Genomic DNA, 14,604 nt, shown 5'->3' on the forward strand with positions numbered 1-14,604 from the left:
ACAGGAGAAAAATGACGAGCGAAAAGGCACCTGCTGAAAATTGTCAAGAATGCAGGTTCTCGTTTTTTGGCCGTAACTTTTGATCTGTTGATCGCAGCCTATTGGGACTGTGCCCAATCGATTTCTCTCGCGAAATTACGTCGGAATAGTGCTCGAAAGAATTTATTCCAGCACTTTTCAAAATCGCCAAAATTTTCGGCAAAAATGCAAAGGGGTTAGCCTTACTTTTTTTTTGGGCAAAAAACTTTTGGTCTCAGATTCGATTTAAATGACCCTCATCCGACCAATTGGACCCTCAGGAACTCAGAAATCGCAGCAAAAAGAGCGTAGGACCAACAGGAGAAAGATGACGAGCGAAAAGGCACCTGCTGAAAATTGTCAAGAATGCAGGTTCTCGTTTTTTGGCCGTAACTTTTGATCTGTTGATCGCAGCCTATTGGGACTGCGCCCAATCGATTTCTCTCGCGAAATTACGTCGGAATAGTGCTCGAAAGAATTTATTCCAGCACTTTTCAAAATCGCCAAAATTTTCGGCAAAAATGCAAAGGGGTTAGCCTTACTTTTTTTTTGGGCAAAAAACTTTTGGTCTCAGATTCGATTTAAATGACCCTCATCCGACCAATTGGACCCTCAGGAACTCAGAAATCGCAGCAAAAAGAGCGTAGGACCAACAGGAGAAAGATGACGAGCGAAAAGGCACCTGCTGAAAATTGTCAAGAATGCAGGTTCTCGTTTTTTGGCCGTAACTTTTGATCTGTTGATCGCAGCCTATTGGGACTGCGCCCAATCGATTTCTCTCGCGAAATTACGTCGGAATAGTGCTCGAGAGAATTTATTCCAGCACTTTTCAAAATCGCCAAAATTTTCGGCAAAAATGCAAAGGGGTTAGCCTTACTTTTTTTTTGGGCAAAAAACTTTTGGTCTCAGATTCGATTTAAATGACCCTCATCCGACCAATTGGACCCTCAGGAACTCAGAAATCGCAGCAAAAAGAGCGTAGGACTAACAGGAGAAAGATGACGAGCGAAAAGGCACCTGCTGAGAAATGTCAAAAATGCAGGTTCTCGTTTTTTGGCCGTAACTTTTGATCTGTTGAGCGCAGCCTATTGGGACTGCGCCCAATCGATTTCTCTCGCGAAATTACGTCGGAATAGTGCTTGAAAGAATTTATTCCAGCACTTTTCAAAATCGCCAAAATTTTCGCCAAAAATACAAAGGGGTTAGCCTTACGTTTTTTTTGGGCAAAAAACTTTCGGTCTCAGATTCGATTTAAATGACCCTCATCCGACCAATTGGACCCTCAGGAACTCAGAAATCGCAGCGAAAAGAGCGTAGAACCAACAGCAGAGCAATGACGACGAAAAGATCACCAGCCGAAAATCGGGAAAAACTCTGGTTCCCTTTTTCTGCCTGTAACTTTTGATCCGTTTCTCGCAGCGTACTGGGACTGCGCCCAATCGATTTCTCTTGAAAAGTCACGTCGGAACAGTATATCAAAGAATTGACCGCAGTCTTATTGATAATCGTCGAATATTTCTTCTAGCATTCAACCGCCCTGCTTGTTTCCCAAGTCTCTGAGCAAAAAAGGTTTTTTGTCGGAATTGATTCAGTCATTTCGGGATGTGTTCTGTAGAATTTAAAAATGACATTCACATTATTCTAGGATTAATAGGTGGACGAACATGAAAAAGTATTTGCACATTTCTTTATTTCAATGAACGCTACAACACATAGCGACAATACAGTATCATAGATATAGTCTTTAGCAGAGGTGCATTGCATCTATACGTTGGCCGGAACTTGTACCATAGTTACAAATTACAACAGTAATCATTATATATAACATTTCTCACGTTCCACTCAAGGTCATGTATATGGCACTCATTTCTCTTTGTATAACATCCATATTTCTTATGCGACGCTAGATCAGTTTCTTACATCACTAATCGTTCTTTACCTAAATACTTACTAACTTATCGTTATAGCACTTTACACTGACATTTGAGCACTTGTATCAGAATTAAGGGAAATTCAATAAAACGCAAGTGAAACTTCTTAGCTATAAATTTGAGATTTTTCTTTCACGCCTCCTCTAAAACATGGTCCAATTTCCACGTATTTTGGCCCCAACTTTCAATCTGTATTTCGCAGCCACTCAACACTGCGCGGAATGGATTTATCTCGTCAAAGTAGGTTCACATGGTGTCCAGATGAATGGACTGCAGCATTCCTCAAAATCCGTCAAAGATGGGCTGAAAAATTCCAAAGGGGTTAGCTTTGTTTTTTTTTGCAAATTTTAAACAAAAAAATCAGTTTTTCAGAATCGATCTACACGATTCGTCACATAATAATCGAGCACGCAGGCATGTGAAAAATACATCCAGAACAGCGTAGGACCAATAACCGAAGAAATACGGATGATCCTTGCGTATTTTGGCTCTGTCTTTTGATCCCTGCAAATTACGTTTACGTAATGTACATCATAGAATTAATTTATAGCATTATTCAAAATCAACTAAATTCAAGGGGGTGGTTTTATTGCGATTTGTGAAGATACAAGTTTATCATCTCAAAATTGATTCACTAGACATTAATTTCAGGAATCTGACGCTGGGGAATCATTTGTCAAAACCGCTCCAATATTCCATTATTTGCGGTTGAAGGAAGAAGCTTTTCCTTCATATTGTTTAGCTGTACACCGTAAGTCCTAATGCCGAAGCACACGGAATTTCAATATCTATAAGCAAAACGCAGAAGTCATAAAAAAATAGCACTACAGTTTCTGGAATCTGGTTACGCCTTCTGGAAATTCAGTCTACATCAAAATTCATATGCATTCAATGTTCAGTACCATTGCATGAGCCAATGAATATAGTAAAAGTACTCGTGTAATTATTTATCGTGACGACCGAATGAAACGCCTAAAAATGTTACCATCAGTATCTCAGGACTCACGTTTCTTTACCGTTTCGTAGTAGAAATTTTCAAGAGCCGTAAGCCTAGTTAAGGCTTCTCCATTCTGCCTATGACTCGTGGAACATTATTGCTTCGGCCTCTACACTCTGATATACGAAATTTCAATTTTCAAAACTAATGCGCTGGTTCACAGACACTACACGCCGTCCTGATCCACTAGCTAGCCCTTTCCCCCAGGAATTCAATATTCTTAATCCCTGCCGGGTTTTGTCTGCTCCCTGAGCTTATTAGCTTGTGATAAACTCACACGGAGATTGATGAAAAAAAATCAGCCGAAACAAGTAAGCCCTAATTCAGCGTTAGATAACTGTAATCCAGAAGTAAATTCGCTCTTATCAGTGTGTATCGTTCCTCTCTTCGTGTCCGATCAGTGTTCGTTCCATTCTTTAGTTCGCGCTTCGATTTTCTTGTCAGTCGTGGTTCAAGGTAAGCTCTAGATATTTCGAAAAAATCAGCAGTGTCGCTATGAAGACCTTGATGGAGCTTTGCAAGCCAGCGAAGAAGTCGGACGAAGATCTCAGCAAGCAGCCGAATTCAGACAAACCAATTCCAGAAGTCGAAAGCAGGACAATGGAAGCCAACTGTCTGCTTGTGAGACCATGGGTAGCGGTAATTCGCTTCTTGGCACTGATAGGCTGCTCAATAGCAGTCGTGGTGCAGCTAAACGAGTGCACTCAGAAACTGATAAAGCCCCCGGTGACAACGCACACTCGATTTCACGTAAACAATTCTCTCTGGTACCCGGCACTCACGATTTGCCGAGAACCACCCTTCCGCACTGAGGTTCTCCAAAAGTGAGTTTAAAATTATATGCATTTCTATTAAAAATGTCTCCAGGAATTCATGTGGAGCTAGTAGTAGTACAAGGCAGGTTCTGGATACGGATTCCTACTACTGATACACTTACCGACACTCACCGATGACGTCATCGCGGAGAAGGGTTTGAGGCTGGGTAAGTATCGGTAAGTATGTCGGTAGTAGTAATCCGTATCCAGAACCAGCCTTGTATTACTACCGGAGCTATACTTGGAAATGTTCCTAAGCATGAATAGAACATTCCAAATAAAAAAAATATCTCTATGGAATATATTTATGCTAATCAGCTATCCGTCTATCTACTAATGCATTTCCAAGGTACGGCTTGGGCGCCTCTCCTCGTTACACTTCCGAGTGGCGGAACTTTCCCTGGGGTGACGTAACCCTGGAGCAGCTTTATTCCGAGGCTACATATCCGGCAGAAGAAGTCTTCCTACTTTACGGGTTAAACGGGGCCACGAGTAGTAAGTTTCGATTGAAAAAGATCAGTCACTAATGAAGCGTATTCTTTGATTGCAACCCAAATGACGTTTCACAGACGTGGAGTTGTCCAGCAGCTACTTCTTCGAGTCTGGTGCGTGTCATACTTTGATTCCCAAGGCGACGACCCAGGAGGCTGGCCTCTCTGTCGGTTACTCGATCCTTGTGACCCACAGTGGAATCGTGCAAACCACGACTCAAGACTCAACCGGGCTCCTGGGCTGGCACGTCTACGTTCACGAGGCCAGCGAGACCTGGACAGAATCAAAGATGCAGAGCTTGGGTCGTCAGGTAAGGCATATTGCCGGCTTACAGACTTGAAGCACGTATGATTTGAAAGTCAGTCATCGCATAGAGTTATTGAAAAGTACTCTCCTGCCGGTCCCCTCTCTCAAGGAAGCCCTCTTCGTCGAGGTGGGTGAGGAGGTACACATTAAGCTCTCAGTCCAAGAATTTCACCAGACAAACGTCGGCAAGGCTAGATTGTGTGTGAACGAGATAGATGGTGGCGAGGTGCGATGCGCCGAACGTTGTCGATGGGAACAGATGACCGTTGACGGGTGTGGAGCACCATGGCTTCCCGGTCTGGATCTTCCCGACTGTCAAGAGTACAATCATACCAGCAATTTGATCATCAGCTACCTGAGGTAGAATCTCGTTGACTCCTCGTCAGTATCGCCCGGCATGAAATAGTTCTTCCTGTCACTTCAGGTACGACGAGTGCCACTCACCATGTTGCGGTTGCGCGGCTAGCTGTCGAATGGTGCGATACGAGGCACTTCCGATAACCAGGACCCCGTTTCCGGCTACCATGTCGCAGATTTACGTCTTCTTCAATTCCCGTCTCGTCACCCTTATGGAGGAAAGACCGGCGTACGATTGGTCCAGCTTTCTTGCCGAGATGGGCGGCAGCCTGGGCTTTCTTCTTGGCCTCAGCGTGCTTGGACTTATCAGCATAACCGAGAAAGGCGTCGAGGTCGTCACGGCAAGATTAGCCTCGAAGAAAAACAAGGTGATTCCATAAATTGCGATGGTTACGTTTCTTTTGTACAGTTTTTCATGCTTTGGTATTTATAAGGTACCTTGTACGGTGTATCTTGATTTGTACATTGAGTATCGGTATTGATTGTAGTAATAAAAAGGTTTGGAAAAGATTTTCATCGTTCGTTTCTTTCGGATTTCTCTTCCGAAGAGTCGGTGCAATATGTACTGAATAGAAATAAGGTGTACGTATCTTCATCGCGAGCAAAAATACTGGGTGAAACATTTGGCATTTATCACCGAAAGGCAAGTAGCATGTATCTACGTAACAACTTGTTACGCGTACCAGAGATGTTGCACAGTCTGCCTGCCAAGCAACGGGTTGGAAGCTATTGTGTATGTAATGTACGTTACACCTGTTTCCGGAGTCTTTTCCAATGTGAACGAAAAAAAAAATTGTTTTATTTCGTGAAACATCGTCTGCTGGCCAGTACCAGCGATATTCAAAGATACTTGAAAAAAGCGATTGTCGGTGCACGCGTCGAATTGTACCGGGCTTGTCCTACCGCTGAAAGAAGATCCGGAATTCTGCTCCGTGACGAAATTTGAAATAATTTATAATGATTAAAAATAATCAACAATAACGAGACACCGGTAAGGAGAAAGAATTCGACCGACGAAAAAGATTACAATGGCGTCGCGTGCGATATAGGAGATGATCGTATAAAGCGACACCCGGGAATTCGGTCTCTTGTCACGCTGCCAGGTTCTCTTTTGTAACGAACACCTCCACGTTCTCAGTTTTGCGCTGCCGGTTGAGATGAATAAACGCAAATTATGCGGTATATATAGACATGCACGTATATAAGTATAGAAGGTACAAAAGAATAATAAGCCGATCCAAAAACCCCCCACGATCCGGTTAAAATAGTTTTCGCCTGGGCATCGCACTTCTCGGCTTCACCCAGTTACACCCGAAATTCGAAGTTCAGGAAAAAGATGAATAAGGATAAGGCATAATCCTCGTGGATCGATTCGGTTCCAGGATGATCCCGTCACGATCACCTCCCGCATCGGATCGACAGGAATGACGTCATTAGTCGGTAGCTCGATCTCGCGACCACGAAAAAGCAGCACTCGAAGATCTCGCCGTTCCGTTCAGGGCTGGTTCCGTTCCGAGCAAGCCCTGCAACCCAGCAGCTCTGTGGTATAAAGGCGTGCTCTGGTACAGTGGGCTATATTGTGGCTGGGTAACGAAAATAGCGACGGCGTCGGCCCAGAAGTAGAAAGGAGGCGGCCAGCTCGTCGAGGAGGAAATCGAGCCACCGAGAGAGACGACCAGGCAGCCACCGAGATCGGATAGAAGAGGACGGGGAGAACTCTCGGGAAAAAAGAGGAAAACGGAGAGACGGGGAAGAAATAGAGAGAGGGAGAGAGAGAGAGAGAGAGAGAGAGAGAGAGAGGAGGCTGCAGGGGCCAGGAGACGAGATTTGAGTCTATGTGTATTCTTCGACTTCGTTCATGCACACAGCTTGCGACTTAGCTTACTTACGTAATTCGTAAGTCAGGCCGAAACGCGACTTCCTCCCTCTCCCCCCGCCCCCCTCCGTCGCCCACCTATACGCGCTTTTAACGCGCTCCTCGAGTCTGCTATTTTATAGTTTACTTATTCTCCTGGCATATTGCGGATCTACGATGAAATATACGCTCGGCTTCTTCTTCTTCTTCTTCTTCTTCTTCTTCTTCTTCTTCTTCCAGATCGACCGTTCTGAAAACCCGCGACGTAATCGCGCGGCTGCAACGCGAACAAACAACTGCCAAATTTTGCGGACACGATGACAAATGAAAAGAAATATTATGTCATTGGATTATTTTATTACGCGCTGTTTCTATCATTCTGACGTCTTAATATCCCTGCGAGGTTAAAATTTGTGCAGTTCCTATGGTGAAAATGATTAGATTTTCATGAAAATTGGTATGCTTTCGGTGAAACAAAATCTACAAGATGATACAATTTTTGACAAATATTAACAATTCTTTACGAAAAAATTACGCATATTTACAATTTCGTACGAAATAATACGAAATGTTAAAATTTTTGTCAAAATTTGTAGTATTAGAAATTTTCGTCAGGTGTACTTAGGCGACGTAGTCGAGACCGATGGAATGTTTCGAATCTATCTTTGAAATCGCACCCATCCAGCACTCTTCCAACTCTGTACCGTCCCTAGACTATAAGTTGAAAGACTGTTTGGCCTCTTCTTTGACCCACCCGACAAATCGAACGCCTGTAATTTTCGAATTCAAGTTTCGAACGTTTTCCCGTCTCTACTCGGTGCGGTCGGTAATTTCGTTGTATAAAAATTGCCGTCATAACGTTGGCGTTAAAAATAATAACGAGCTCTCAAATTGCTCGAATGTTGATCCAATAGCTTTCTAGCTCGCTTTCGGGATGAAAGCTCGCGTCGAATATTGTCTTATAGATTATAAATTCGAATGTTATTGCAGCCACGGGAATTTGCTGCCATTTCGTTATTTTTAAGCACTTTCGGGATTTCTTGCTACCGAGGAACTATAAATTCAACTTTTTTCATATCATGTAAACAGTCGGACGTTTTGCGTGTATATATGGGCTGTAACGTCATTTCTTCTTAATTTTAATAATATATTTTTCTTCCCTCTGCGTCAATCCGCAACTCTTCGAAACTGCCTCACATGCATCTCGGAGCTGATCTCGTTTTTCTTTCGTCAAGTTTTCTCCAGTTTCTTTGGACGTCCAGTCATCGTGGATCCAGATGTTAAAAGAACGAAGAATTCCAACCGATCGTATCGAGTGGCAGTAAATACTGCGCGATTTGGATGGAGGCAGATAGAGGCGATCGTTCCGTCCCAAGTGCAAGTTCAAATATAGAATGGAACCAGATTTTCTCGTGCCTGTTGCCTCTTGGCACTGAAAAATACGTTAAAAAAATTTTTTCCCCTTGACATTTGATATAGAAACTGTTTAACAATAACCCCGTACTGCATTAACGCGTATATTGCCAATTGCTTGTTTGCGCCAAGGAAAAAAAATTCTTACATGTTTTTCTCCCCAATTTTATTTTTGGTCCGGGGAGCGTCGTTTATTCCGTTATTCAAATTTGTTTTCCCTTCTTTCCAACGACGTCTTCTCCAATTTATACGCAGTTGTCGTAAATCCTTCGGTCAAAAATTTCCTCTAACGAGATAATGAACGGACAAAGAGAATCGGCGAAGAAGAAGAAGAAAGAAAAGACCTCTTCCAACGACCTGGATATCGGCAAAAGTTGAGGCGAATTCTAGCGCCTCGGTGAAGAGAGCGTAACCTCTCACGTCAGAGACGCTAGCGTCTTGACGCCCGCGAGCTCGTCAGGCAAGAAATAAATGAATACAATATTTTTAAACTCTTTCAGCCGTGGGACATTGGGAACGAGCTATAGTGAAATTACAAGAAATATATCCCAGGTCGATCTCTCCGATTTGATTTCTTTTGTAATATGTCGTAATGGACTAAAAGCTAAGCTTCACGTAATTTTTTATTTTTTTTTCCTCGATCTACCATTAAACACTTTAAGGGGATGAAATCACCCTCTAAATTATGTCACGTCAAGGGTCGATTTGGCAGTTTCACCCACAGAAACGTAATATTTTTTAACCGATCCAATTGGCAAAGTTTCCACGTAACGACAAATGAAAAATGTAATTTTCTCGATTAATAAAAGAAAGTAAAAAACTGCCAAATCGACCCTCGACATTCCTTAATTTGAAGATTGGTTTCACCTCCTTAAAGTGTTTGAATTAACATTCTCCCTCTTTGATTGAACGTTCCTATCCATCTAATTGTACATATGTGTACAATAATCTTGTGCTAATTATTCGATATTCTTTTCGCCAGATGCCCACTTCCTGTCCACTCCTTAAATCAGCTGTGCTTACGGAATTATCGCCTTATCGCCATCACAATATACATGTAAGTATGGCTCGGTATAAAATAGGCGAGAAATAAATTTACGCCCAGCTATTCCTGTCGAGCTCTAAATCCATATAACAAAGTGATTTTTATTAGAGTAAGAGTGTCGAATATCCATAGAATACTTGAATCTAGCTATGTCGTATAAAATGTGACCCTGTTTGCACTATCGTTAGACAATTTCACAGGTACCAATTTCATTGAGTAATATATGTATATATGCAAGTTGTACGTCATGAGGTTTCGGAAAGTAGCAAAGGCAAGAACCGATACAAAGAGTAATAATGACGAGAGAGAGAGAGAGAGAGAGAGAGAGAGTGAAAAATTATTCGATGGCTTAACGACGTCGGCCAGAAAACGGCAGCGATGCCGATGGCGACGCGGATGACTCAAGGCTTCGAGGTGAGCTTCTTCTCAGCCTCGCTAGCCAACTCCTCCGGTGTCCGTTGGTGGCCCAGATTATCTTTGCCTCGCTCCTCGAGTCCCCAAATATAACCGGGGGATTCGGTCGGCTCTTTTGCCGCAGGCCGCGTGTCTTATAGGTACATACCCACTTTGAAGAGAGACACCGGCATTCGATCACGATCGTGCGATCGCGCCGAAGAGCCCTCGATTTTTCCCTCTGGCAAGAAAAAAAAAAACAAAAAAAAAAAACGAAGAAACAGCCATTTATTCATCACATACGGCTGGGTGAATTTTTCGATATTTATGTTATTGCGCTCCGTGATCGGATATCTCTCCGATATATTTATTACCCCAAAAATTACAACGTTTTGCCCCATCAGCTTCGATAGGCAAAATGGTGAACAAATTTTGAAAAACGCTGGTACCCACGTATCGCGGTTCGGAGAGGTGGGCGCAGCCACGTGGATTGACCTGACAGCAGGTGACAGGTGAACGGATGCACGTCAAATTCTTTGGCGGAAACTTGTACTGCCCACGTGCCATTGCCATACTGCACCGAGCCGAAAGGTCGAGGTCAGCCCAGTTCGGGGATTTACTCGCGGGGAGGATTTTTCCCTCGGGTCGATAAAGGTCTGCGGTAATTAACCATTCGGTCATATCGTCGCCGCGACACGGTGTGACAAATGGCGAAACGGATATCACGAATCGACCAAGATGATCGAGGGGAACCGATATCTGGATCTCTGGCCCAATCAGCTGGACCACCCGTTAGAATTAACCTCCGCCTCTGGCCGATGTAAAAATAGTCTCTAATTATGCGCCCGATTTAAACCAAAGATTATATCTGCGTAGTTTTCAAAAGAGTCGCGGGTGAATATATATATATATATTATTATTATATATATATATATGTGTGAATGTCTGCCACAGCGTGATCCAGATCCACTTTCATTCAATATGCTGCCACTCAGTCAAGGGGTTTCATACCCATGAGTAGGTAAAAAAAATCAGTTTTCTAAAATGGTACTCGTTCGAAATTACGATCCTTTGAGTGTCTTCCCTGAAAATTTACCGACCGGCTGAGCAGCGATAAGGAAGGATATTAAAAGAAGGAAGAATGAGGTTGACACAATAAAAAAAAAAAAAAGATCTATGGGAAGCGTCGACATCTCGGGAAGATCCGTCGTATGGCCCAGGAATTAACGATTTCATCTAAGTTTGAAATACACCAGTTATTTTATTGTCAGTGAAAACTGTGCTCATAACTTTAAACAGTGTTTTCAATATCTGTACCAGAAACATCCTCGCGACTATTGGACAGATCGGGACCTACTTTTGCACAGTTACGTTACACACAATAATCTAGTACTTGTCGAACCGTTTTTTTGATATCTAGCAACTTTTTTTTTTTTTTTTTTTTTTCATAGTCAGTAGTGAACAATGTTGAGGTGAAAAATCGGCTGTTTCATTCCAGAAACTGCGATTATCTGAAAAAATTGATAAGTATACTAATTTTATCTATCTACTTTTAGAAACTTTTTTTTTCCTTTTCAGATAAAAAATGGCTGAGGCACGTCTGATACGGCATACGCTGTGAACAAAAACACGTCCCAGGAAAACTACTGCCACTGTTTTACCGTTTGATATTTTTCAACCAAATTTTTACACAGCTTAGATAAAATGTCACGCTTCGGAAGATGTATAATGGTTGTTGAATAAAATTGAACTTTATACACGAAAAACATTCTTAAACATAAGCCTAATTTGTAACCCCTTAACTCCGGTTCAACGATCGGCAAGGAGTCTGCCGTTACACCAAGATCCGTTTCTCCTTTTCCATCGTCTTCGTCTCCGTCGACATCCTCGAATATTTTTCTTCCGAAAAGTGCACGCGTGCTGATGATTCAACGACGCAACGAGAAGCTGCGACGATAAACGCATCGAGGGCGATTCCAGCCGCCCTTGAAGACGTTTCGAGCACGGATCCACCAGTTTCGTTGCCGGTTGAATCGTCCGTACAATAAACATTCGGCATGGCATCTACGTGCGTCATAATCTTAAATTATCTGGGTTGTGTAACCATGCTATTTCCGCCACTAATCAGTCATCTTACTTATATATGTACGAAGGTACAAGAATCGCCGTTGCACGGTGTGGGAAAGAGGCAATTTCATTGACTGCACATCCGCCATTGGCACGATCCACTCCAAGATAATTCGCACTTATCGAGTATGAGATACGAAGCTGGAGTCCATTTTGCAAATGGTTACATGTTGTGACGTGACTCTTCTCCTGCACCGTGCCCATGACGCGCTGTTTTTCATACGTTTTCAAGCCAGCACGAGGGTGTGGGCTTGAACAAACAAGGGATGAGTCAACGCCGTCGCGGTGAAGTCATTGGGCATGGAAGAATTTGGCAGTTCTAAGATCAATTTGGATACCGTCGATGGGGTGCCCGGGTTCTGGCTGCTCCCGGTGACTCCGAGATTCGATTAAATCACTAATTCAACCTCTAGGCTCCGTTCGGGATGGCCAAGGCTGTCCCTGGCATCGATACAGTTACCGTTCAACGTCGTTGATGCTATAGATAGAATACCAACGTCGCGGTCGAACCGCGGACATCATGGTGCTCCTCGTTCCGGGGTCCGACGACACCGAGCACCTTCCTCTCCTTCGTTGTCCTTAATGTCAGGTGCTTCAAACGTTGGAAGAATCCTTGGACTCCGTTACATGGTGATAAAACCACTGATCGTACATTGGACCGTGACTGCAAATCCACTGTCATGTCGTAGCTTTGGATTACATCACTCGAAGAATCAACCGAACATTATTCGTTCTCGGGATAACTATCCCAAAGTTTTATGCAATCGTTGATTGGAAAAGTTCGATCAACATCGACAATAAGATGTGGTCCCGAATGAGTTGATGGACGGGATGTAATTCAGTGGTCTCAGCAAAGCGCAACGAAGATTCAAACGAGCTCCTATAACGCTTATCTCGTTCCAGCTCGCTGCGTCTCGTTTAACAGGTAGTATATCTTCTTAATCCCCACGCGTCTAGCAGCTTCTCGCTGGATGAAACGTCGCTGGTTCAGAGTGTCTAAGACTGACCTAGGCCTCCCCCGTCCACCCTAACCACCCCCCTCGGGTATGAATTTATTCGTTCTGTCCACGTGTGCAGGTTTGTCCACGTGCTCGCGCATCCGTTCATCTCTCTACCAGAAAGATCCTCCACTTCCTCCTCTTCTTTTCCTTCTTCCTCTTCTTCCTCTTCAGCTCGGCATCTTTTTGGTTCCGTATATTATCTCGATCAGGGCACGAAGCCGGGATACTTGTTTCGACAAATAGCGAGAGGGTGTTCGGCTTACGTATACGTTTCTCCTTCACCAGGACCACCGTCGAATAATCCTCGACTTCAAATTCTCCCCCTCCACCACCGAGTCCCGCGATTAAGGGATAGCCACCCATAGTCATAGGGTGATTTTCGAATCTTCCCAGCGTCTCACTCTTCGTCTATTTTCATCTCACTTTAAGTAAGCGCGCGCGCGCGCGTTCGCCTCCTCGGAGCTTTCCGCCGTACCCCTGTCTCACTTTTGGTATCATCTCCGCCTAAAAAGGTAGATTGGACCAGGAACTAACGTAGGCTCCGATTGGTTAGCTCGACCGTCCAATCGTCAGCTTCGTACCAAGCCAGGATCACGTTGCACGCGCTTATATTGGGATGTTCGACAGTTTCCCCCGACAGAACGGCTCTCTAACGTAAGTGCACCACGTCGGTTACTCTGCCATTTCACCCACACATACACGCTAAAATTGAGGAATAGAAAAAATTTATAAAAAAAAAAAAAAAATAAATAAATAAATAATATAAATAAAAAAGAATAATCGCCGACGCGTACTTGATTGAAGAGAGAGAAAAAAAAAATTAAACTACAACAACAACAATAATAATAATAATAATAATAATAATAATTGATACTATTATAATAATAAAAGATAAAAATTTGCTGGAAATATTTTTTTTTATACACACACGCGTAAGCACATCACCACACGTACGCGTATACAAGAATACGAATATATATTCGGCCTCGTTCGAAATTGAAGTAAAAACGATCAAGGAAAATAAATAAGTTAATCATGAAAATAAATAATTGAATACGGCTGGAGGAGTACATGAAAATTAATACAGTGAGAGTGACATCGTCGTACGATAAAAGGGATATTGTACGTGCGTAACGAAATATCAACGATTTGATAAGGACTCTACGGCTGTTCGTCGATTGTTTCGAGTATATAAAAATTAACCCAGGCGAGAATTTCCGAGTAAAATTTCGGTTCTTAAATAAAAAAAACGCAGGAAAGAGAATATTAACCAACTTGATCAAGCAGTAAAAATCAATCTTCAACTTCGGTGAATTAAAAGTTGTCGTATGTTGTGCTCGGGGTACTCGGGAATCGAAGCTGACAAAATCAAATTCCCGAATTTGGATAATGGCAATATTGGAAATAAAAAATACCATAAAAAAAACGAAGTGTGTGTGTGTGCGCGGCCATTTTTCGTATACATGCGAGTACAAGTCTACTCTGTGCGTGTGTGTGTGTGTGTGTGTGTGTGTGTGTGTGTGTGTGTGTGTGTGTGTGTGTGTGTGTGTGTGTGTGTGTGTGTGTGTGTGTGTGTGTGTGTGTATGCGTGTGTGAGTGTGTGAATTGAGATAAACGGGTCCTAAGTCGAAGAGGACGAGGAGCTTAACGATATCCAGATTAACCCCTGAAAGCATCCCATTTCAAACCCTTGTCATATTATATATCCCGAGGGGAAACATTTCTCCGAGTATCTTGTTGCCTATGCAGTATAAATGAGTGTGCGCATGTGCCGATTGTGTTATTTAAAACCTCGGAACGGAATTGCACGTCGTATTATGGAACCGAAGAACTTACGTCAGCGAAGCCTACGGG

At 43.0% G+C, this 14,604-nt stretch overlaps 1 protein-coding gene and 1 long non-coding RNA gene across 2 annotated transcripts; both read left to right on the forward strand.

The window, feature by feature from the left end:
* Positions 1 to 3,454: 3,454 nt before the first annotated feature.
* On the forward strand, positions 3,455 to 6,466 carry LOC124294667 (acid-sensing ion channel 2). The gene is made up of 6 exons (XM_046741036.1): positions 3,455 to 3,770; positions 4,111 to 4,256; positions 4,331 to 4,563; positions 4,669 to 4,919; positions 4,984 to 5,284; positions 6,299 to 6,466. The coding sequence occupies exons 1-6, from the start codon at positions 3,547 to 3,549 to the stop codon at positions 6,464 to 6,466; spliced, it is 1,323 nt and encodes a 440-aa protein (XP_046596992.1). The 5' UTR covers positions 3,455 to 3,546.
* A 4,102-nt stretch (positions 6,467 to 10,568) lies between these two features.
* On the forward strand, positions 10,569 to 11,369 carry LOC124294643. The gene is made up of 2 exons (XR_006904570.1): positions 10,569 to 10,988; positions 11,201 to 11,369. It is a non-coding gene; the product is annotated as an uncharacterized LOC124294643 (long non-coding RNA).
* The last annotated feature ends 3,235 nt before the right edge of the window (positions 11,370 to 14,604 follow it).

The sequence above is a fragment of the Neodiprion lecontei genome, chromosome 5 (genome assembly GCF_021901455.1).
Source record: "Neodiprion lecontei isolate iyNeoLeco1 chromosome 5, iyNeoLeco1.1, whole genome shotgun sequence".
NCBI classification, from domain to species: domain Eukaryota; kingdom Metazoa; phylum Arthropoda; class Insecta; order Hymenoptera; family Diprionidae; genus Neodiprion; species Neodiprion lecontei.